This window comes from Heteronotia binoei, chromosome 3, assembly GCF_032191835.1.
Source record: "Heteronotia binoei isolate CCM8104 ecotype False Entrance Well chromosome 3, APGP_CSIRO_Hbin_v1, whole genome shotgun sequence".
Classification (NCBI taxonomy): Eukaryota; Metazoa; Chordata; class Lepidosauria; order Squamata; family Gekkonidae; genus Heteronotia; species Heteronotia binoei.
In genome coordinates this window covers 189,195,908-189,217,106 of record NC_083225.1, presented here as the reverse complement: position 1 = coordinate 189,217,106, position 21,199 = coordinate 189,195,908, and the positions used below count along the sequence as shown (strand labels likewise).

The window sequence follows — 21,199 nt, the reverse complement described above, 5'->3', positions numbered from 1 at the left end:
AAAGGAGATTGTTAGCTGCTCTGAGACTCTTCGGAGTGGAAGGTGGGATATAAATCCAATATCTTCATCTACCTCACAGGGTGTCTTTTGTGGAGGAGGAAGGTAAAGGGGATTGAGCTGCTCTGAGACTCTTCGGAGTGGAGGGCGGGATATAAATCCAATATCTTCTTCTTCTTCTTTGCTCAAAGTTCACATTTTGATCTCCCTCTTGTGTTTCCTGGGTCAGATCTGGGGGGGGGGGCGCAGAGGGGGGTGCTTTCCCCGGGCACCAACAGATGGGGGGGGGCGCCAAATTGGGTATGGAGTCCATTGTATTTAAGGGACCATAAGATAGAATGGCCCATAAGGGGTTGCCATTTTTTAATTTTGCCCCCCACATGTAGATCCAGTCCTGTGTGTTTCTTTTCCAGGGGGATTATGTCTGGATGGACCTCAAGACGGGCCGGGAATTTGACGTCCCCATCGGAGCAGTGGTCAAATTGTGCGATTCCGGGCAGATCCAGGTGGTAGACGATGAAGAAAACGTATGTACCATGGAGAAAGAAACCTGCTAATCTTTTGCCTTGACAGTCTCATTCTGGCTGTTCCCACACAGAGATTTTTTCCCAGCAGGGAACGTAGGAAGGCCTTGATTTAAATGTCAGTGCCCACACAACTGGTTGTAAGCATCCTGAGGCTTTTCCAGTTTAATCAGAAAGGAAAAACTTTCTTTGATCATGTTTCAAAAGGAACCGTGAGAGGTAGGGTTGCCAATCCCCAGGTGGGGGCAGGGGATCCCCTGGTTTGGAGGCCCTCCCCCCATTTCAGGGTCGTCAGAAAGCACAGGAGGGGACGGGAGGGAAATATCTGCTGGGCACTCCGTTATTCCCTATGGAGACCGATTCCCCTAGGGTATAATGGAGAATCGATCCGCTGGTATCTCAGGCCCTGGGGATGCTTTTTTTTTTTAGCTAGAGGCGCCAAATTTTCAGCATAGCATCCAGTGCCTTTCCTCAAAACACCCTCCAATCCTAGAGTTGGTAGTGACCTCCAGGGTCATCTAGTCTAACTCCCCGCACAATGCAGGAAATTCACAGATATTGTCTCCCCCACGTAGGGTTGCCAAGTCCAATTCAAGAAATATCTGAGGACTTTGGGGATGGAGCCAGGAGATATTGGGGGCGGAGCCAGGAGCAAGGGTGTGACAAGCATAATTGAACTCCAAGAGAGTTCTGGCCATCACATTTAAAGGGACAGCACACCTTTTAAACGCCTTCCTTCCACAGGAAATAATGAAGGATAGGGGCACCTTCTTTTGGGGCTCATAGAATTGGACCCCCTGGTCTAATCGTTTTGAACCGTGGGAGGTATTTTGGGGAATGGCACTAGATGCTATGCTGAAATTTTGGTGTCTCTAGCTCAAAACACAGCCCCCCCCATAGCCCCCGATACCTCCACATCAATTCCCCATTATACCCTATGAGAATCGATCTCCACATAGGGAATAATGATGTGCCCAGCAGACATTTCCCTCCCCCTTGTTTCTGGCGACTCTGAAGCGAGGGATTGGCCTCTCCACTCACGAGTTGCTGCCAACTTCCTCCAAGTAACACAGACACCCCATCCCAAGAGGAAGCCTTTCAATCGGAGACTGGAGCCTCCGGATTGGGGAAGTCACATAGTGGCTTTGGGGGCGGGGCTTCCCCCATCGGCCAACTGACTGGGGGCGGGAAGGAGCCTGGGAAAGTGGAAGAACCCCCGCAGGAACCTGGGGATTGGCAAGCCTACCCTCACGCCCCCAGTGACCCCTGCTTCATGTCCAGATGGCAAAAAAAACCCCTCAAGGATCCCTGGCCAAACTCCAGGCCAGAAAATTGCTTCCTGACCCCAAAGTTAAATTTGTTAAAGACCCCCAGCCTGAAGGAGGCCCGTTTGACCACCACAAGGGCAAGAGCCTTCTCCGTGGCTGCGCCTTCCCTCTGGAATGCCTGCCCTGAGGAGACCAGGGCCCTGCGGGATATGTCACAATTCCGCAAGGCCTGTAAGACATATCTGTTCAGGCAGGCTTTTAATAACTAAACTGAGGTACTTTTGATATATATGGGGGTGTGTACTATCTGCCCCACAATGTCATCCCAAATGGATTCAAAACAGACAGAACGCCATCTGAACTGCATATAAACCAGTTTGGTGTCGTGGTTAAGTGTGTGGACTCTTATCTGGGAGAACTAGGTTTGATTCCCCACTCCTCCACTTGCAGCTGCTGGAATGGCCTTGGGTCAGCCAGAGCTCTCTTATCTGGGAGAACCGGGTTTGATTCCCCACTCCTCCACTTGCAGCTGCTGGAATGGCCTTGGGTCAGCCAGAGCTCCCTTTTCTGGGAGAACCGGGTTTGATTCCCCACTCCTCCACTTGCAGCTGCTGGAATGGCCTTGGGTCAGCCAGAGCTCTCTTCTCTGGGAGAACCGGGTTTGATTCCCCACTCCTCCACTTGCAGCTGCTGGAATGGCCTTGGGTCAGCCAGAGCTCCCTTATCTGGGAGAACCGGGTTTGATTCCCCACTCCTCCACTTGAAGCTGCTGGAATGGCCTTGGGTCAGCCATAGCTCTCTTATCTGGGAGAACCGGGTTTGACTCCCCCACTCCTCCACTTGCACCTTCTGGAAAGTCCTTGGGTCAGCCACAGCTCTGTTATCTGGGAGAACCGGGTTTGATTCCCCACTCCTCCACTTGCAGCTGCTGGAATGGCCTTGGGTCAGCCATAGCTCTCTTATCTGGGAGAACCGGGTTTGATTCCCCCACTCCTCCACTTGCAGCTGCTGGGATGGCCTTGGGTCAGCCATAGCTCCCTTATCTGGGAGAACCGGGTTTGATTCCCCCACTCCTCCACTTGCAGCTGCTGGGATGGCCTTGGATCAGCCAGAGCTTTCATAGAAGCTGTCCTTCTATGACAGCCCCACCCACCTCACAGGATGTTTGTTGTGTTGGGCGGGGGGGAGGTAAAGGAGATTGTGACCACTCTGAGACTCTGAGATTCAGGGTATAGGCCGGGATATAAATCCAAAATCTTCTTCTTCTAAACTGTTTTAATATTTTAATGTTTTAATAATGTTTTATTGCTATAATGCGAATCTGTCATTGAACTGCGACCGTTGTTAGCCGCCCTGAGCCCGTTTGGGGAGGGCAGGAGAATAGCGCAATAAATAAATAAATAATAAAGTGATGATCAGTAGCGGGGGTGGGATTCTAGCGGGAGCTCCTTTTCATCTTAGGTCACACACACACACACACACCCAATGCAGCCAATCCTCCAAGAGCTCACAGGGCTTTTTTTTTTTTTTGTAAGCTCTTGGAGGATTGGCTGCATTGGGGTGTGTGGCCTAATATACAAAGGAGCTCCTGCTAGAATTCCACCCTTGATCAGCAGTAAGAAAGGGCCACAAGAATTAAGCATTGACGCAACCCCTCCTGCCTCCCTCTCATGATCATGAAGGGAGGGAGGGAGGAAGGAAGGAAGGAAGGAAGGAAGGAAGGAAGGAAGGAAGGAAGGAAGGAAGGAAGGAAGGAAGGAAGGAAGGAAGGAAGGAAGGAAGGAAGGAAGGAAGGAAGGAAGGAAGGAAGGGAGGGAGGGAGGGAGGGAGAAAGGGAGGGAAGGAGGAAGGTTGGGGGAAGGGAGGGAGGAAGGAAGGAAGGAAGGGACGGAGGGGGAGAGAGAGGAAGGGAGGGAGGGAGGAAGAGTGGGATGGAGGGAAGGAGGGAAGTTGGGGAAAGGGAGGAAGGAAGGAAGGAAGGGGAGGGAGTAAGAGAGGGAGGAAGAGTGGGAGGGAAGGAGGAAGGTTGGTGGAAGGGATGGAGGAAGGAAGAAAAGGAGGGAGGGAGGGAGGGAAGGAAGGCAAGTAGATGAGAGAGGGAGGGAGAGATGGAAAGAAAACACTCTTAACTGTCAGGAAGTTCTTCCGAATGTTTAGCAGAAAACACGTTTGGTTTAATTTCAGCCTGTTGGTTCTGGTCCGGCCTTCTGGGGCCATATCTTCCCCCTTAATGCACGTCTTGGATGGGGTGCGTGCAACACAAGTTAGAATCTTGTATGAATCATAGAGTCGAAAGGGACCCCCGGGGTCATCTCGTCCAACCCCCTGCACAATGCATTACATACTTAGCTTTTCTGGAGAATCTCTGATATGCACATGATGTTACGCTCTCATCTTTCTAGGAGCACTGGATATCGCCGCAGAATGCCAGTCATATCAAGCCTATGCACCCGACGTCCATCCACGGCGTGGAGGACATGATCCGCCTGGGAGACCTCAACGAAGCCGGCATTCTCCGGAACCTGCTGATTCGGTACCGGGAACACCTGATCTATGTGAGTGTCGCTCCTGTGGGGCAAAGGTCCGGCTTTTCTCTTGCTCCGACTGTACGTGGCTCGTCTCTTGTCTACGGCTGGAAATCCTGATATGTAACAGCCAACAGCTGCCCCTCATCCCCAGTGTGGATTTTTAAAACATGCACAGTGAGGTGTCAGCCATGGCTGCAGTGTAGAGTTCTGTAAACCAGGGGTCCCCATCCTTTTTTAGCTTACAGCACAGATGCCAGCTCCAGGGTGGGATGGAAATACCTGGATATTGGGGGGAGGGGTGTGTCTGAGAAGGATGTGACTTCGGGAGGAACTTCAGTATTGTCTGCACAGACTGGCAGTCGCTCTCCAGAGACTCAGCCTGAGGTCTTTCTCATCACTTCCTGCCTGGTCCTTTTTCACTGGAGATGCCAGGGACTGAACCTGGGACCTTCTGCATGCCAAGCAAATGCAGTTTGGTGTAAACACCAGTTTGGTTTAGTGGTTAAGTGCATGGACTCTTATCTGGGAGAACCGGGTTTGATTCCCCACTCCTCCACTTGCAGCTGCTGGAATGGCCTTGGGTCAGCCATAGCTCTCTTCTCTGGGAGAACCGGGTTTGATTCCCCACTCCTCCACTTGCAGCTGCTGGAATGGGTTGGGTCAGCCAGAGTTCTCTTATCTAAGAGAACTGGGTTTGATTCCCCACTCCTCCACTTGCAGCTGCTGGAATGGCCTTGGGTCAGCCATAGCTCTCTTATCTGGGAGAACCGGCTTTGATTCCCCATTCCTCCAATTGCAGCTGCTGGAGTGGCATTGGGTCAGCCATAGGTCTCGCAGGAGTTGTCCTTGAAAGGGCAGCTGCTGTGAGAGCCCTCTCAGCCCCACCCACCTCACAGCCCCACCCACCTCACAGGGTGTCTGTTGTGGGCGGGTTTGATTCCTCACTCCTCCACTTGCACCTGTTGGAATGGCCTTGGGTCAGCCATAGCTCTGGCAGAGGTTGTCCTTAAAAGGGCAGCTGCTGTGAGAGCCCTCTCAGCCCCACCAACCTCAGAGGGTGTCTGTCGTGGGGGGGGGGAGGGAAAGGAGATTGTAGGCCGCTCTGAGTCTCTGTCCTTGAAAGGGCAGCTGCTGCAAGAGCTCTCTCACCCCCACCTACCTCACAGGGTGTCTGTTGTGGGGGAGAAAGGGAAAGGAGATTGTAGGCTGCTCTGAGATTCTGTCCTTGAAAGGGCAACTGCTGTGTGAGCCCTCTCAGCCCCACCCACCTCACAGGGTGTCTGCTGTGGGGAGAGAAGATAAAGGAGATTGTAAGCCGCTCTGAGTCTCTGATTCAGAGAGAAGGGCGGGGTATAAATCTGCAATTCTTCTTCTACCACTGAGACACGGCCCCTCCGACGCTTTAAGGGAGGGCTAGCTACCTTGCTGTCTGGCCAGTGGCACGACAAATGGAAATTCAGCAGATGCATAATCTCTTATCAGTGCATCTTCATGCTGGAGAGAAGTTTGTCGAATGGCGGGAGGCAGGCCTCAAATTCAGCAGGCGCTCACAGGAACACAGGTTATCTGGGAAAACTGGGTTGGATTCCCCACTCCTCCACTTGCAGCTGCTGGATTGGCCTTGGGTCAGTCATAGCTCTCGTAGGAGTTGTCCTTGAAAGGGCAGCTGTTGTGAGAGCTCTCTCAGCTCCACCCACCTCACAGGGTGTCTGTTGTTTGTGGGAGAGAAGGTAAAGGAGATTGTAATTGCTCTGAGACCCTGAGATTCAGAGCACAGGGCGGGATATAAATCCAATATCATCATCATCTTCTTAACAAATTGTGATACTTCTTTCAATCGTTCTTAATGGTTTGATCTTTAAACTCCTGGGAATTACACTTAAGTTGCTTCTTGTCTAACCTTGGCTGAAAGGGTGAACAACTCGCAGCGTCTTTTCCTGTCTGTTGTGCGCAGGTCCGTCTTCTCTTAGGCTAAGCTGAAAGCATTTCCTCCAAGGATGGTCCCCTTTGCAGCTGGAAATCTTACCCCCCACCCCCACCCCTTCTGGGGTTTCTTTAGCCATTATTTACTAAATGTGTAGTATTAAAACTAGAAACTTGGGGTGGCAAAGGGGGGTTAATTTTTATAAAATAGAAAAACTGAACTTCTCCTGATACAGAATTTGGTAACCAAAGTTGTAGCCAGAAATTCCCCTGTGCATACGCATAACTGCTCAGAAATGTTTTGACTTGCCGCCTATTGGGGAAATAACGTTGCCAATCCCCAGGTGGGGGCAGGGGATCCCCTGGTTTGGAGGCCCTCCCCCCGCTTCAGGGTCATCAGAAAGTGGGGGGGAGGGAAATGTCCCCTGGACACTCCATTATTCCCTATGGAGACCAATTCCCATTGGGTATAATAGAGAATGGATCTGCAGGTATCTGGGGCTCGGGGGGGGGGCTGTTTTTTGAAGTAGTGGCACCAACTTTTCAGCATAGCATCTAGTTCCTCTCCTCAAAAGTCCCTCCAAGTGTAAAAAATATTGGACTAGGGGGTCAAATTCCATGAGCCTCCAAAGAAGGTGCCCCTATCCTTCATTATTTCCAATGGAGGGAAGGCATTTAAAAAAGGTCTGCAGTCCCTTTAAATGTGACGGCCAGAACTCCCTTTGGAGTTCAATGATGCTTGTCACACCCTTGCTCCTGGCTCCACCCCCAATGTCTCCTGGCTCCACCCCCAGAGTCTCCAGATATGGGGAGTTTTTGCTAACTCTGCTTCCAGAGTAGGGTTACCAACTCTGTGTTAAAAAATTCCTGGAGACTTTGGGAGGTGGATCTGGGAGAGGGTGGAGTTTGGGGAGGGCAGGAAGCTCCGGGGGGGATACAGTGCCATACAGCCCCCCCTCCCAAGCAACCATTTGCTCCAGGGGAGCTGCTCTCTATTGCTTGGCGCTCAATTGTTATAGCAGGAGGTCTCCAGGTGCCACCTGGAGATTGGCAACCCCAAAGTCCATCCTTTCCAGTCTGTCCCCAAGGTCCCCCGTGATCTGTTCTCCTGTGCTTGCCAAAAAATTGCCAACTAGCTTTGAAAAGCTGAGCAGTGAATCCCCGAGGTCCTTCACCATCTACCTCAGTGAAGAAGAAGAAAAAGAAATTGGCTTTATATCTAGGGTTGCCAAGTCCCCCACGGTCTATTGTACCATAGAGTTTCCCCTCCAAAAATGCTAGAGTGTCTGGGAAGACCATAGAGTTTTCTTGGAAATGCCTAGAGTGGCCAGCGTGTGATGTCGCCGGCACGATGATGTCACTCACGGGTGACATCATTGCGCCAGCGATGTTGGGGGAGAATTGGGTACCTCCAGGGTGGTACCCGTCCTGACCCAGGGGCTTGGCAGCCCTTTCTATATACCACCACTCCGAATCTCAGAGTGGCTTACAATCTCCTTTATCTTCTTCTCCCACAACAGACACCCTGTGAGGTAGGTGACGCTGGGAGAGCTCTTACAGCAGCTGCCCTTTCAAGGACAACTCCTGCGATAGCTATGGCTAACCCAAGCCCATTTCAGCAGCTGCAAGTGGAGGAGTGGGGAATCAAACCCGGTTCTCCCAGATAAGAGAGCTATGGCTGACCCAAGGCCATTCCAGCAGGTGCAAGTGGAGGAGTGGGGGAATCAAACCCAGTTCTCCCAGAGAAGCGTGCTATGGCTGACCCAAGCCCATTTCAGCAGCTGCAAGTGGAGGAGTGGGGGAATCAAACCCGGTTCTCCCAGAGAAGAGAGCTATGGCTGACCCAAGGCCATTCCAGCAGCTGCAAGTGGAGGAGTGGGGAATCAAACCCGGCTCTCCCAGATAAGAAGAATTGCAGATTTATACCCGCCCTTCTCTCTGAATCAGAGACTCAGAGCGGCTTACAATCGCCTACGTCTTCTCCCCCCGCAACAGATATCCTGTGAAGTGGGTGGGACTGAGAGGGCTCTCCCAGCAGCTGCCCTTTCAAGGACAACCTATGGCTGACCCAAGGCCATTCCAGCAGGTGCAAGTGGAGGAGTGGGGGAATCAAACCCAGTTCTCCCAGAGAAGCGTGCTATGGCTGACCCAAGCCCATTTCAGCAGCTGCAAGTGGAGGAGTGGGGGAATCAAACCCGGTTCTCCCAGAGAAGAGAGCTATGGCTGACCCAAGGCCATTCCAGCAGCTGCAAGTGGAGGAGTGGGGAATCAAACCCGGCTCTCCCAGATAAGAAGAATTGCAGATTTATACCCGCCCTTCTCTCTGAATCAGAGACTCAGAGCGGCTTACAATCGCCTACGTCTTCTCCCCCCGCAACAGATATCCTGTGAAGTGGGTGGGACTGAGAGGGCTCTCCCAGCAGCTGCCCTTTCAAGGACAACCTATGGCTGACCCAAGGCCATTCCAGCAGCTGCAAGTGGAGGAGTGGGGAATCAAACCCGGCTCTCCCAGATAAGAGTCCACGCACTTAACCACTACTCCAAACTGATCGAGCCTCTGGCTTCCAAGCTCCATAGAGAAACACATTAACTTTTAATCAAGAGCGCCAACCACTGCCCTGGATATTGGCTGGAGTTTAAACCCTGAGGCCGCGATGAATTTTTAATCAGATTAGCGACTCTAGGCTCCCCGGCAGCCGGATGGGTGACCTGACCCGTTGCCCCCGTGCTCTTTTCTTGCGATTTTTCACAGAGGTCGCCAGAGTTGCTGCCTCAAAGTCTTCTGGCTTGCCAACTCTGAACTGGGATAGTCCTGGAGGTTTGGCGGTAGTCTCCAGGTGCCGGCTGGAGATCTCCCAGAATTCCATGCAATCTCCAGGTTGCAAGGATCAATACCTTTGGAGGAGGGGGCTCTACAGCATTATACCCTGCTGAGCTGATGTCTCTCTTCTCCCCAAGGAACATCTCCAAAATCTCCAGGAATTTCCCAACCCAGAGTTTAGGGTTGCCTATCTCCAGGTGGGGGCAGGGGATACCCCAGTTTGGAGACCCTCCCCCTGCTTCAGGGTTATCAGAAAGAGGGGCAGGGAGGGAGGGAAATGTCTACTGGGCACTCCATTATTCCCAATGGCGACTGATTCCCAGAGGGTATGATGGAGAATTGATCCATTATTATTATTATCAGTAGTAGTAGTAGTTTATTTATATTCCACCCATTCCCCCATTTGGGGGCTCAGAGTGGAGTACAACAATTAGAGATAAAATCACAATGAAACCATAATAAAATCAGCTTCAGCATTCAGTGCAACAAGTTAACATAAGAACATAAGAGAAGCCATGTTGGATCAGGCCAATGGCCCATCCAGTCCAACACTCTGTGTCACATAAGAACATCAGAGAAGCCATGTTGGATCAGGCCAATGGCCCATCCAGTCCAACACTCTGTGTCACACAAGAACATAAGAGAAGCCATGTTGGATCAGGCCAATGGCCCATCCAGTCCAACACTCTGAGTCACACAAGAACATAAGAGAAGCCATGTTGGATCAGGCCAATGGCCCATCCAGTCCAACACTCTGTGTCACATAAGAACATCAGAGAAGCCATGTTGGATCAGGCCAATGGCCCATCCAGTCCAACACTCTGTGTCACACAAGAACATAAGAGAAGCCATGTTGGATCAGGCCAATGGCCCATCCAGTCCAACACTCTGTGTCGCACAAGAACGTAAGAGAAGCCATGTTGGATCAGGCCAATGGCCCATCCAGTCCAACACTCTGTGTCACACAAGAACGTAAGAGAAGCCATGTTGGACATATATATACACACTGTGGCTAATAGCCACTGATGGACCTCTGCTCCATATTTTTATCTAACCCCCTCTTGAAGCTGGCTATGCTCGTAGCCGCCACCACCTCCTGTGGCAGTGAATTCCGCATGTTAATCACCCTTTAAGTGAAGAAGGACTTCCTTTTATCTGTTCTAACCTGACTGCTCAGCAATTTCATCGAATGCCCACAAGTTCTTGTATTGTGAGAGAGGGAGAAAAGGACTTCTTTCTCTACCTTCTCCATCCCATGCATAATCTTGTAAACCTCTATCATGTCACCCTGCAATTGACGTTTCTCCAAGCTAAAGAGCCCCAAGCGTTTTAACCTTTGATTTAATTTAACCTTTAAGTTAATTCAGCAGATGATATAAAGCAAGATGGTGTAGCACAAAAGTAGTGCCACGATACAGCACCACAATACAGTAGTGCAGTATTTATTTATCTATCTATCTATCTATCTATCTATCTATCTATCTATCTATCTATCTATCTATCTATCTATCTATCTATCTATCTATCTATCTATCTATCTAAGATTTATATCCCGCCCTTCCCACTAGGAGGCTCAGGGTGGCTTACAACATATAAAACTAACATAAAATCTAAAATTAAGCATTAAAATCAACATTTCATAAGTTATAGTTAAAAATCTAAACATTTGTTATATACATAGACATTAAAATCACAAAGCGGACCTACAGCTACACACATCGGTTGCATGTTCAATATTCGATGTTCCGTGTTCGATGTTCAGTACTCAGTGCTCTGTGCCGATTAGTTGTGGGCCAGCCAGAAGAGGGATGTCTTACAGGCCCTGCGGAATTGGGTAAGATCCCGCAGGGCCCTTACCTCTTCCGGCAGCTGGTTCCACCAAGATGGAGCCATTACGGAGAAGGCCCAGTCTCTTGTAACTTTCAAACGGGCTTCCTTTGGCCCGGGGACGACCAGGAGGTTTTGGGTCCCCGATCTTAGTGCTCGCTGGGGAACATGTGGGAAGAGAACAGTGCTCACTGGGGAACAGTAGGCCATAGGGAGAGGCCAACCAAGCTAATAGAATTCAGTGGTGGCCAACAGTAGCTCTCCAGGTGTTTTTTTCCCTACAACTCCCATCAGCCCCAGCCATTGGCCATGCTGGCTGGGGCTGATGGGAGTTGTAGGCAAAAAAACATCTGGAGAGCTACCGTTGGCCACCCCTGTAATAGATAGATGCCCGCTGCCTCATCCAAAGACCTGGCGGAACACGCCTTACAAAAGGCCAGTAAGCCAGGTACGGCCCGGATCTCCATAGGGAGCTGATTCACCAGGTGAGGGCCAGGATCGAAAAAGCCCCAGCCCTGGTAGAGGCAATGTGTATCTGGAGCTCTGGGGGGCGGGGCTGTTTCTTGAGGTAGAGGCACCAAATTTGCAGCATAGCATCCGGTTCCTCTTCTCAAAGCACTCTCCAACTTTCAAAAAGATTGGAGCAGGGGGTCCAGTTCTATGAGGCCCCAAAGAAGGTACCCCTATCCTTCTTTATTTCCAATGGAGGGAAGGCATGGAGAAAAGATGTGTGGTCCCTTTAAATGTGATAGCCAGAACTCCCTTTGGAATTCAATCACAATTGCTACAACCTAGTAGAGGGCAGGGTATAAATCCAATATCCTCTTCTTCTTCTTCTTCTTCTTCTTCTTCTTCTTCTTCTTCTTCTTCTTCTTCTTCTTCTTCTTCTTCTTCTTCTTCTTCTTCATATCCTGTGGTTGCCACCCTCCAGGTAGGCCTGGAGATCTTCCAGAATTACAGAATCTTCAGGCCACAGAAATCAGTTTCCCTGGAGGAAATGGCTTATTTGGAGGGTAAACTCTATGGAATTGTACCTCACTGTGCTCCCTACCTTTCCCAAGCTCCACTCCCAAATTGCCAGGAATTTCATAAGAACATAAGATCATAAGAGAAGCCATGCTGGATCAGGCCAATGGCCCGTCCAGTCCAACACTCTTTGTAGCACAATGGCCAAAAACCCCAGGTGCCATCAGGAGGACCATCACTGGGGCCAGGACACTAGAAGTTCTCCCACTGTTGCCCTCCCCAAAGTGCCAAGAAGACAGAGCATCACTTGGCCCAGCCCCAGTGTAGGGTGAATAAGAACATAAGAGAAGCCATGTTGGATCAGGCCAATGGCCCATCCAGTCCAACACTCTGTGTCACACAGTGGCCAAAAAACCCAGGTGCATCAGGGGGTCCACCAGTGGTGCCAGGACACTAGAAGCCCTCACACTGTTGTCTCCCCCAAGCACCAAGAAGACAAAATATCACTGCCCCAGATAAAGAATTCCAACAATACGCTGTGGCTAATAGCCACTGGTGGACCTCTGCTCCATATGTTGATCCAGTCCCCTCTTGAAGCTGTCCATGCTTGTAGCCACCGCCACCTCCTGTGGCAGTGAATTCCAGGTGTTAATCACCCTTTGGGTGAAGAAGGGTTCCTTTTATCTGTACCGAGTACCGAGCCTGGAGTTGGTAGCCCCATCACTGCCCTAGTTTCCCCGTATTCTCAGAGCTCATCTATATTCCCAGTGCCCCTCCTTCTCTCTCCTTGGTGACCTGAGTTCTGGTGGGGAAGGAACAAGAGACCATATCTTCCTCTTGGATAAAGATATTTGTGATCTATTTCAACAGAGAACAATTTTTTTTTTAACTTTTCCTCCTTCCACTTCAGACCAACTGCGGAGGGAGGGTAAGTATCTCTCAAGCCGCTGAGTCATCCCAGCCTTCGCCAAAAACGCACCGTCGTTGTGTCTGTCGCCATCTTCATTTCATTTGCGCTTCGTGTTGTGAGCAATTGTCTGCCTGTCCATTAACGAATGCTCCGTCGTTGGTTTGGGTGTTGAATACCTGCATGGCCTTGTTAGAACGTGGAACTAAGGGTGGTCCAAACGATCATGCAAAATTTGTCTTGGGAATCTTAGATCCTGGTTTTTTGGGGTTTTTTTTTAACAAGATAAGCATTGTTGGTATTGATTAAATAGCATTTCCACCACCATCCCCAGAGCTGTTGTGCATGGCCCAATCTTGCATGCATAGAAATCAATGACATTGAAGATCGTTGTAACGTGTTGTGACTTCCTGCTTCAGAGGGGTAGCGTTTCCTCTTTTCCTGGGGGAAGTGGGGGGTGGGGAGCAGCCTTTTACAGTTAGCCGCCTTGGGAAGAGAGAAAGTGCATTGGACAGTTTATGGAATGGTGTAGCTCATTTGCATAATAAGCCACACCCCCTGATGCCAAGCCAGCCGGAACTGCGCACCTGGGCGTTTCTGCTAAAAAAAAAAAAAAGCCCCAGTGTCCTGTGTTCCCTCTAAGATGAGTTAGTGTGAGCTTTTTTAGCCTCTGGCTCACACGTTTTTGTCTTAGCTTGCGAAAAATGGCCCCAGAGCAAACTAATTTATGCAGGAGCTCACAGCTTTGAGGCTAGCCGCTCACAACTTCAATGCCCGTAGCTCACAAAGTAGAATTTCTGCTCACAAGACTCCACAGCTTAGAGGGAATATTGCTGGTGTCTGGTCTTACGAGCTGAGCAGACAGATATTGAGAGAGGGGGCAAAACCCAGGGCTTTTTTGGTGGCAAGAACTCCTTTTGTCATGAGCCCTGATGAGGAGGAGCTGGAAGGGTTAACAGACCTGGAAGAGCTGCCAGCCAGTTCCTCAGCTGAACAAACAGCAGCTGCCCAACAATCACTCTCCAGGCACCAGTGTCAGCTGTTGACGATCAATCTCCTCCAAGCTCTCCTCCTCCCATCTCAGGAGTTCAAAGCAGGCTCCGGAAAGAACTTTCAGAGCAAAGACATGAGGCATGCCGAGGCTTCAGATCTCTCAGCCCTGAGTTCTAGCAGAGTCACAGGAAGACCAGGAAGTGATGTCAGGTAGCTCTAGGAACCTCAGGAAGCACTGAGGATGGAATGTCGGGCCAGGGGGACTCATAACAAATGAACGATGCGGCTGGTAAGACAAGTCTTATGTTTCCTCCTTGGTATTCTTTCTCTTTCCCACTCACTGGCTCTAGACCTACACAGGCTCGATCCTCGTGGCCGTGAACCCTTATCAGCTGCTTCCGATCTACTCGCCGGAGCAGATCCGCCTGTACACGAACAAGAAGATCGGAGAGATGCCGCCCCACATCTTTGCCATCGCGGACAACTGCTACTTCAACATGCAGCGGAACAACAAAGACCAGTGTTGCATTATCAGGTGAGCAGGCCAGGCCTGGAGAGTGAGCGGAACCCCTCCGGCCTCCTTTTCCAACAAAGAAGGTGCCAGGCCTCCGAGTAAGGACTAGGGTTGCCAAGTCCAATTCAAGAAATTTCTGGGGACTTTGGGGGTGGAGCAAGGAGACTTTGGGGGTGGGGCCAGGAGACATTAGGGGTGGAGCCAAGATCAAGGCTGTGACGAGCATCATTGAACTCCAGAGGGAGTTCTGGCCATCACATTGAAAGGGACAGCACACCTTTTCAATGCCTTCCTTCCATAGGAAATAATGAAGGATAGGGGCACCTTCTTTTGGGGCTCATAGAATTTGACCCCCTGGTCCAATCTTTTTGAAACTTGGAGGGTATTTTTGAAAGAGGCACTAGATGCTATACTGAAAATTTGGTGCCTCTACCTCAAAAAACAGCCCCCCCCCCAGAGCCCCAGATACCCACGGATCAATTCTCCATGATTTTCTAAGGGAATAAATCTCCCTAGGGAATAACAGAGTTCCCAGCAGACATTTCCCTCCCCCTCCCCCCGCTTTCTGACGACCTTCAAACGGGGGGGAGGGCCTCCAAACCGAGGGATCCCCTGCCCCCACCTGGGGATTGGCAATCCTAGTAAGGACGATTTTTGCATGCAGCCAATCTAAGGTTCAGTCCCTGACTTTTCCAGTTCGAAGATCTCAGGTAGCAGATCTAGGAAACTTTTGGGAAGGTGGACGTTCTGTTCTGCTGTAGAAGAGCTGGATTCGAATCCGCCAGCACCTTAGAGACCAAACTAGATTTTTGTGATACAAGCTGGGCTTTTTCCAGCTAGCTTGGCGTCAGGGGGTGTGGCCTAACATGCACATATGAACATATGAAGCTGCCTTCTGCTGAATCAGACCCCCTGGGTCCATCAAAGTAAGTATTGTCTTCTCAGACTGGCAGTGGCTCTCCGGGGTCTCAAGCTGAGGTTTTTCACGCCTACTTGCCTGGACCCTTTTTAGCTGGAGATGCCGGGGATTGAACCTGGAACCTTCTGCTTACCAAGCAGATGCTCTACCACTGAGCCACAGCCCCATTCATGGCTCTCCAGGGTCTCAAGCTGAGGTTTTTCACACCTACTTGCCCGGACCCTTTTTAGTTGGAGATGCTGGGGATTGAACCTGGGACCTTCTGCTTACATATGAGACTGCCTTCTACTGAATCAGTCCCTCGGTCCATCAAAGTCAGTATTGTCTACTCAGACTGGCAGTGGCTCTCCAGGGTCTCAAGCTGAGGCTTTGCATACCTATTTTACCGGGACCCTTTTTAGTTGGAGATGTTAAGGATTGAACCTGGGACCTTCTGCTTACCAAGCAGATGCTCTACCACTGAGCCACCGTCCCACCCCACGAGTTCCTGCTGGGCTTTTTCTCCAAACAGAGCCCCGTGTGAAACAACGGTGATGTCAGGGTTTTTAAAATGTTTTTAAATTTTCTCTGGAACGTCACTGCCAGTTCTATCTGTCAGTACAATAGTTACATCCCAGAGGAAGCCCAGGAATTGCTGTGGCACTTCAAGTCTACTGAACCTCTGAATATGGAAGGCGGTCCCTAGAAGAACTGTGGCTGATATCCGAAACAAAATTGGACCAGTTCTTTTTATTGTCGGACTGGATTTAGAAAGAATTATGAACATATGAAGCTGCCTTATACTGAATCAGACCCTCGGTCCATCAAAGTCAGTATTGTCTACTCAGACTGGCAGCGGCTCTCCAGGGTCTCAAGCTGAGGTTTTTCATGCCTACTTGCCTGGACCCTTTTTAGTTGGAGATGCTGAGGATTGAACCTGGGACCTTCTGCTTACCAAGCAGATGCTCTACCACTGAGCCACAGCCCCATTCATGGCTCTCCAGGGTCTCCAGCTGAGGTTATTCACGCCTACTTGCCTGGGCCCTTTTTCATTGGAGATGCTGGGGATTGAACCTGGGATCTTCTGCTTAATAAGAAGATGCTCTACCACTGAGCCACAGCCCCTCCCTGTGTCTCTCTAGGGTCTCAAGCTGAGGTGTTTCACACCTTCTTGCCTGGATCCTTTTTAGTTGGAGATGCTGGGGATTGAACCTGGGACCTTCTGCTTACCAAGCAGATGCTCTACCACTGAGCCACAGCCTCATTCATGACTCTCCAGGGTCTCAAGCTGAGGTTATTCACGCCTACTTGGCTAGACCCTTTTTAGTTGGAGATGCCGAGGATTGAACCTGGGATCTTCTGCTTACCAAGCAGATGCTCTGCCACTGAGCCACAGCCCCATTCATGGCTATCCGGGGTCTCAAGCTGAGGTTCTTCACGCCTACTTGCCTGGACCCTTTCTAGTTGGAGAAGCCGGGGATTGAACCTAGGACCTTCTGCTTACCGAGCAGATGCTCTACCACTGAGTCACCGTCCCTCCCTTATGATTTATGGATAATAGCTATGTTGTGCACTGGATTGTTTTCTAACTGCGTTTTTGTACTGTAACACTGTTATGAATCGTTGAAGGCTACACATATTACACTGAGAAATAGTTTTGTAAACAGAGAGAGTATTTTGTCATTTTCCCCCACCTGGGGATTGTCAACCCTAGTAAACAGTAGAAAACTGTGTAGCACAATAATAATTATGACAATTTCTGTATCCAGGCTCTAAAAAGGTAAAGGTAGTCCCCTGTGCAAGCACGAGTTGTTTCTGACTCTGGGGTGACGTTGCTTTCACAACGTTTTCACGGCAGACTTTTTACGGGGTGGTTTGCCATTGCCTTCCCCAGTCATCTACACTTCTCCACCCCCCCAGCAAGCTGGGGACTCATTTGACCGACCTCGGAAGGATGGAAGGCTGAGTCAACCTGGAGCTGGCTACCTGAACCCAGCTTCCACTGGGATCGAACTCAGGTCGTGAGCAGAGGGCTCCGACTGCAGTACTGCAGCTTTACCACTCTGCGTCACGGGGCTCCTTTTATCCAACCTCTAGTGTATTATAATAAAGCAAAAAATTGAAGCTGACAAATAGGCACAGTCCATAACAAGTGTCCATAAACAATATCAGTATTACTCCAAAAGTGTCCTGAAGTGGATCATTGAAGAATAACAAAGGAATGGCTGCTGCAGCCAAATCAAGAAGCTCAGGACCGGTTTCGGAAAAGACGCCTTCTTCAGCTTTTAGGCTCCACCTGCAACCATAAATATCTGTTGGCTATGGAAGCTCCAGTCTATATTCATTCAAGTGGACATAGTGCAAACACTTTGTAGCTGGAATTGCACTTATGACATAATCGTTATTGTGCTACACAGTTTTCTACTGTTTACTATTGATTTCAAACTGTGGTTCTTACTTGGTTTTGATTGTCATCCCGAGACAGTTGTGATTTGATGGCCCTTTCCACTGCCGAATAAACACAACTGACGTACTGGAAGAGGGTTGTGGCTCACTGTGTTTTGGGCCCACTGTTTCACTCTTCAGCATGTTCCTTAACTCTTTCTTCTCTTCCTGGCTGCAGCGGAGAATCGGGTGCGGGGAAGACAGAAAGCACCAAATTGATTCTGCAGTTCCTGGCGGCGATCAGCGGGCAGCACTCTTGGATCGAGCAGCAGGTTCTGGAAGCCAACCCGATTCTAGAAGGCGAGTACTTAAACCGGGAGCACATAGGCAAGATTTAGAACATAAGAGAAGCCATGTTGGATCAGGCCAGTGGCCCATCCAGTCCAACACTCTGTGTCACATAAGAACATAAGAGAAGCCCTGTTGGATCAGGCCAGTGGCCCATCCAGTCCAACACTCTGTGTCACATAAGAACATAAGAGAAGCCATGTTGGATCAGGCCAATGGCCCATCCAGTCCAGCACTCTGTGTCACATAAGAACATAAGAGAAGCCCTGTTGGATCAGGCCGATGGCCCATCCAGTCCAACACTCTGTGTCACATAAGAGAAGCCCTGTTGGATCAGGCCAGTGGCCCATCCAGTCCAACACTCTGTGTCACATAAGAACATAAGAGAAGCCCTGTTGGATCAGGCCAATGGCCCATCCAGTCCAACACTCTGTGTCACATAAGGACATAAGAGAAGCCCTGTTGGATCAGGCCAGTGGCCCATCCAGTCCAACACTCTGTGTCACATAAGGACATCAGAGAAGCCATGTTGGATCAGGCCAGTGGCCCCTCCAGTCCAACACTCTGTGTCACATAAGAACATAAGAGAAGCCATGTTGGATCAGGCCAATGGCCCATCCAGTCCAACACTCTGTGTCACATAAGAACATAAGAGAAGCCATGTTGGATCAGGCCAATGGCCCATCCAGTCCAACACTCTGTGTCACATAAGAACATAAGAGAAGCCATGTTGGATCAGGCCAATGGCCCCTCCAGTCCAACACTCTGTGTCACATAAGGACATCAGAGAAGCCATGTTGGATCAGGCCAATGGCCCATCCAGTCCAACACTCTGTGTCACATAAGGACATCAGAGAAGCAATGTTGGATCAGGCCAATGGCCCATCCAGTCCAACACTCTGTGTCACATAAGAGAAGCCATGTTGGATCAGGCCAATGGCCCATCTAGTCCAACACTCTGTGTCACATAAGAACATAAGAGAAGCCATGCTGGATCAGGCCAATGGCCCATCCAGTCCAACACTCTGTGTCACATAGGAACATAAGAGAAGCCATGTTGGATCAGGCCAATGGCCCATCCGGTCCAACACTCTGTCTCACTTAAGAACATAAGAGAAGCCATGCTGGATCAGGCCAATGGCCCATCCAGTCCAACACACTGAGTCACTTAAGAACATAAGAGAAGCCCTGTTGGATCAGGCCAATGGCCCATCCAGTCCAACACTCTGTGTCACATAAGAACATAAGAGAAGCCATGTTGGATCAGGCCAATGGCCCATCCAGTCCAACACAATGTGTCACACAGTGGCCAAAAAAACAGGCGCCATCAGGAGGTCCACCAGTGGGGCCAGGGCACTAGACGTCCTCCCACTGTTGCTCCCCCAAGCACCAAGAATAAATAGCATCACTTGCCCCAGACAGAGAGTTCCAACAATGACCTGGGGCTAAGAGCCACTGATGGACCTCTGCTCCAGATGTTGATCCAAGCTCCAGAATTTTTTTTTCCTCTTAAAGCTGCCTATATAAAATTTCTGGTGCCTATAAATTGGAATAAACTGAGGGCTGGGAACACATCAGTTGACGGTGTGATGTTTGCCCATCCCCAAATGTCTTCAGATGTTCTCCGAAGTCAAGAGTAACAACTGTTCTTTGATAAATGCATTCTGGAGTCTTTGGATAAAGAATAACAGAATCGTACATCCGTTTGCATTTAATACTGACATTTTTCTTATCGAATGTTATTTTGTTAATAATCCACAGTTAGTGATTTCTTACTTCTTTCTGTGATACTCTAGGGTTGCTAACATCAGAGGAAGGCCTTGGCCTCTATACCTTCTTGTTGGTCCTGCAGATGAATTGATTGACCACTGTTTGAGATGGGCTGCTGGACTAGATGGACCCTCCCTGGTCTGACCGAGCAGGGCTCTTCTTATGTTCTTCTCAGGGGAAGGCCTCAGCCTCTGTGCCCTGTTGTTGGCCCTCCAGAGGAACTGGTTGGCTGCTGAGTGAGGCAGAATGCTGGACTAGATGGACCACTGGTCTGATCCAGCAGGGCTCTTCTGATGTTCTCAGGGGAAGGCCTCAGCCTCTCTGCCCTGTTGTTGGCCCTCCAGAGCAACTGGTTGGCCACTGTGTGAGACAGAAGGCTGGACTAGATGGACTGCTGGTCTGATCCAACAGGGCTCTTCTGATGTTCTTCTCAGGGGAAGGCCTCAGCCTCTGTGCCCTGTTGTTGGCCCTCCAGAGGAACTGGTTGGCCACTGTGTGAGACAGGAGGCTGGACAAGATGGACCACTGGTCTGATTCAGCTAGGCTCTTCTTATGTTGTTCTTATTGGGATCAGTTCCCTTGCAGAAAATCACTGATTTGGAGGGTGGACTCTATGGTATCATGCCCCATTGGGTTCCTTCCCCTCCTCAACCCCCCTTGTCCGCAGGCTCCTCCCCCTCAAATCTCCAGGAAGTGGGCAACCCTTAGAAGAGTAACAGCCCTACTAATACATTCCTTCTCCAAAAATATGAATGACCCTGTCCTCTCTTGGTCATCACCAGCTTTCGGGAATGCGAAGACCATTCGCAACGACAATTCCAGCCGCTTCGGCAAATACATTGACATCCACTTCAACAAGCGAGGTGCTATCGAGGGAGCGAAGATCGAGCAGTACTTGCTGGAGAAATCTCGGGTTTGTCGACAGGTGAGGACATTCACACAGCACAGAGAGGCTCGCTCTTCTTCACAACAGACTCCATCTTTGGTGGCAACTCCTTTGTGTAGAAGTGGGAGGTCCCGTTAGGTTGCAGCTGACATGGTGACCGGGGCTTTTTTTTGTAGCAGAAACTCCTTTGCATATTAGGCCACACCTCTCTGATCTAGCCAATCCTCTTGGAGCTTACAGTAGGCCCTGTAGCAAGAGCCCTGAAAGCTCTTAGAGCAGGGGTAGCCAAACTGTGGCTTGGGAGCCACCTGTGGCTCTTTCACACATACTATGTGGCTCTCAAAGCCTCCACTGCTTTTCAGCTAGCATGGAGAAGGCATGTGTCTCTTCAAATCATTTCTTCAAGCCAAGCCAGGGGGCAGCATGGACAATACATTTAAGGTTAAAGTTACTTTCTCCCCTTCTTCCCTCCCCTCCTCCCTCCCTGTCTTTTTTTCCCTTTTAAAGTTTGTATCGATTTTCCATGAAAAGACAAGGGAGGGGAAATAGAAATAGAAGTGAAAGATACATAGACAGGAAGAGGGAATAGAGAAATAAAGACAGTACATTCTGCATGTTGCTATATCACTACACATAACAAGACC

At 50.0% G+C, this 21,199-nt stretch overlaps 1 protein-coding gene across 1 annotated transcript in view; it reads left to right on the top strand.

The window, feature by feature from the left end:
• The first annotated feature begins 407 nt into the window (after positions 1 to 407).
• The window catches only part of LOC132569155 (unconventional myosin-VIIa-like), an 88,373-nt gene continuing 67,581 nt past the window's right edge, over positions 408 to 21,199 (top strand). Inside the window, exons 1-5 of the mRNA XM_060235341.1 lie at positions 408 to 524; positions 4,192 to 4,344; positions 14,105 to 14,289; positions 17,790 to 17,911; positions 20,452 to 20,594. Coding sequence (XP_060091324.1) covers positions 426 to 524; positions 4,192 to 4,344; positions 14,105 to 14,289; positions 17,790 to 17,911; positions 20,452 to 20,594 — 702 coding nt within the window. The 5' untranslated portion in view covers positions 408 to 425. The remainder of the gene's footprint in view (positions 525 to 4,191; positions 4,345 to 14,104; positions 14,290 to 17,789; positions 17,912 to 20,451; positions 20,595 to 21,199) is intronic.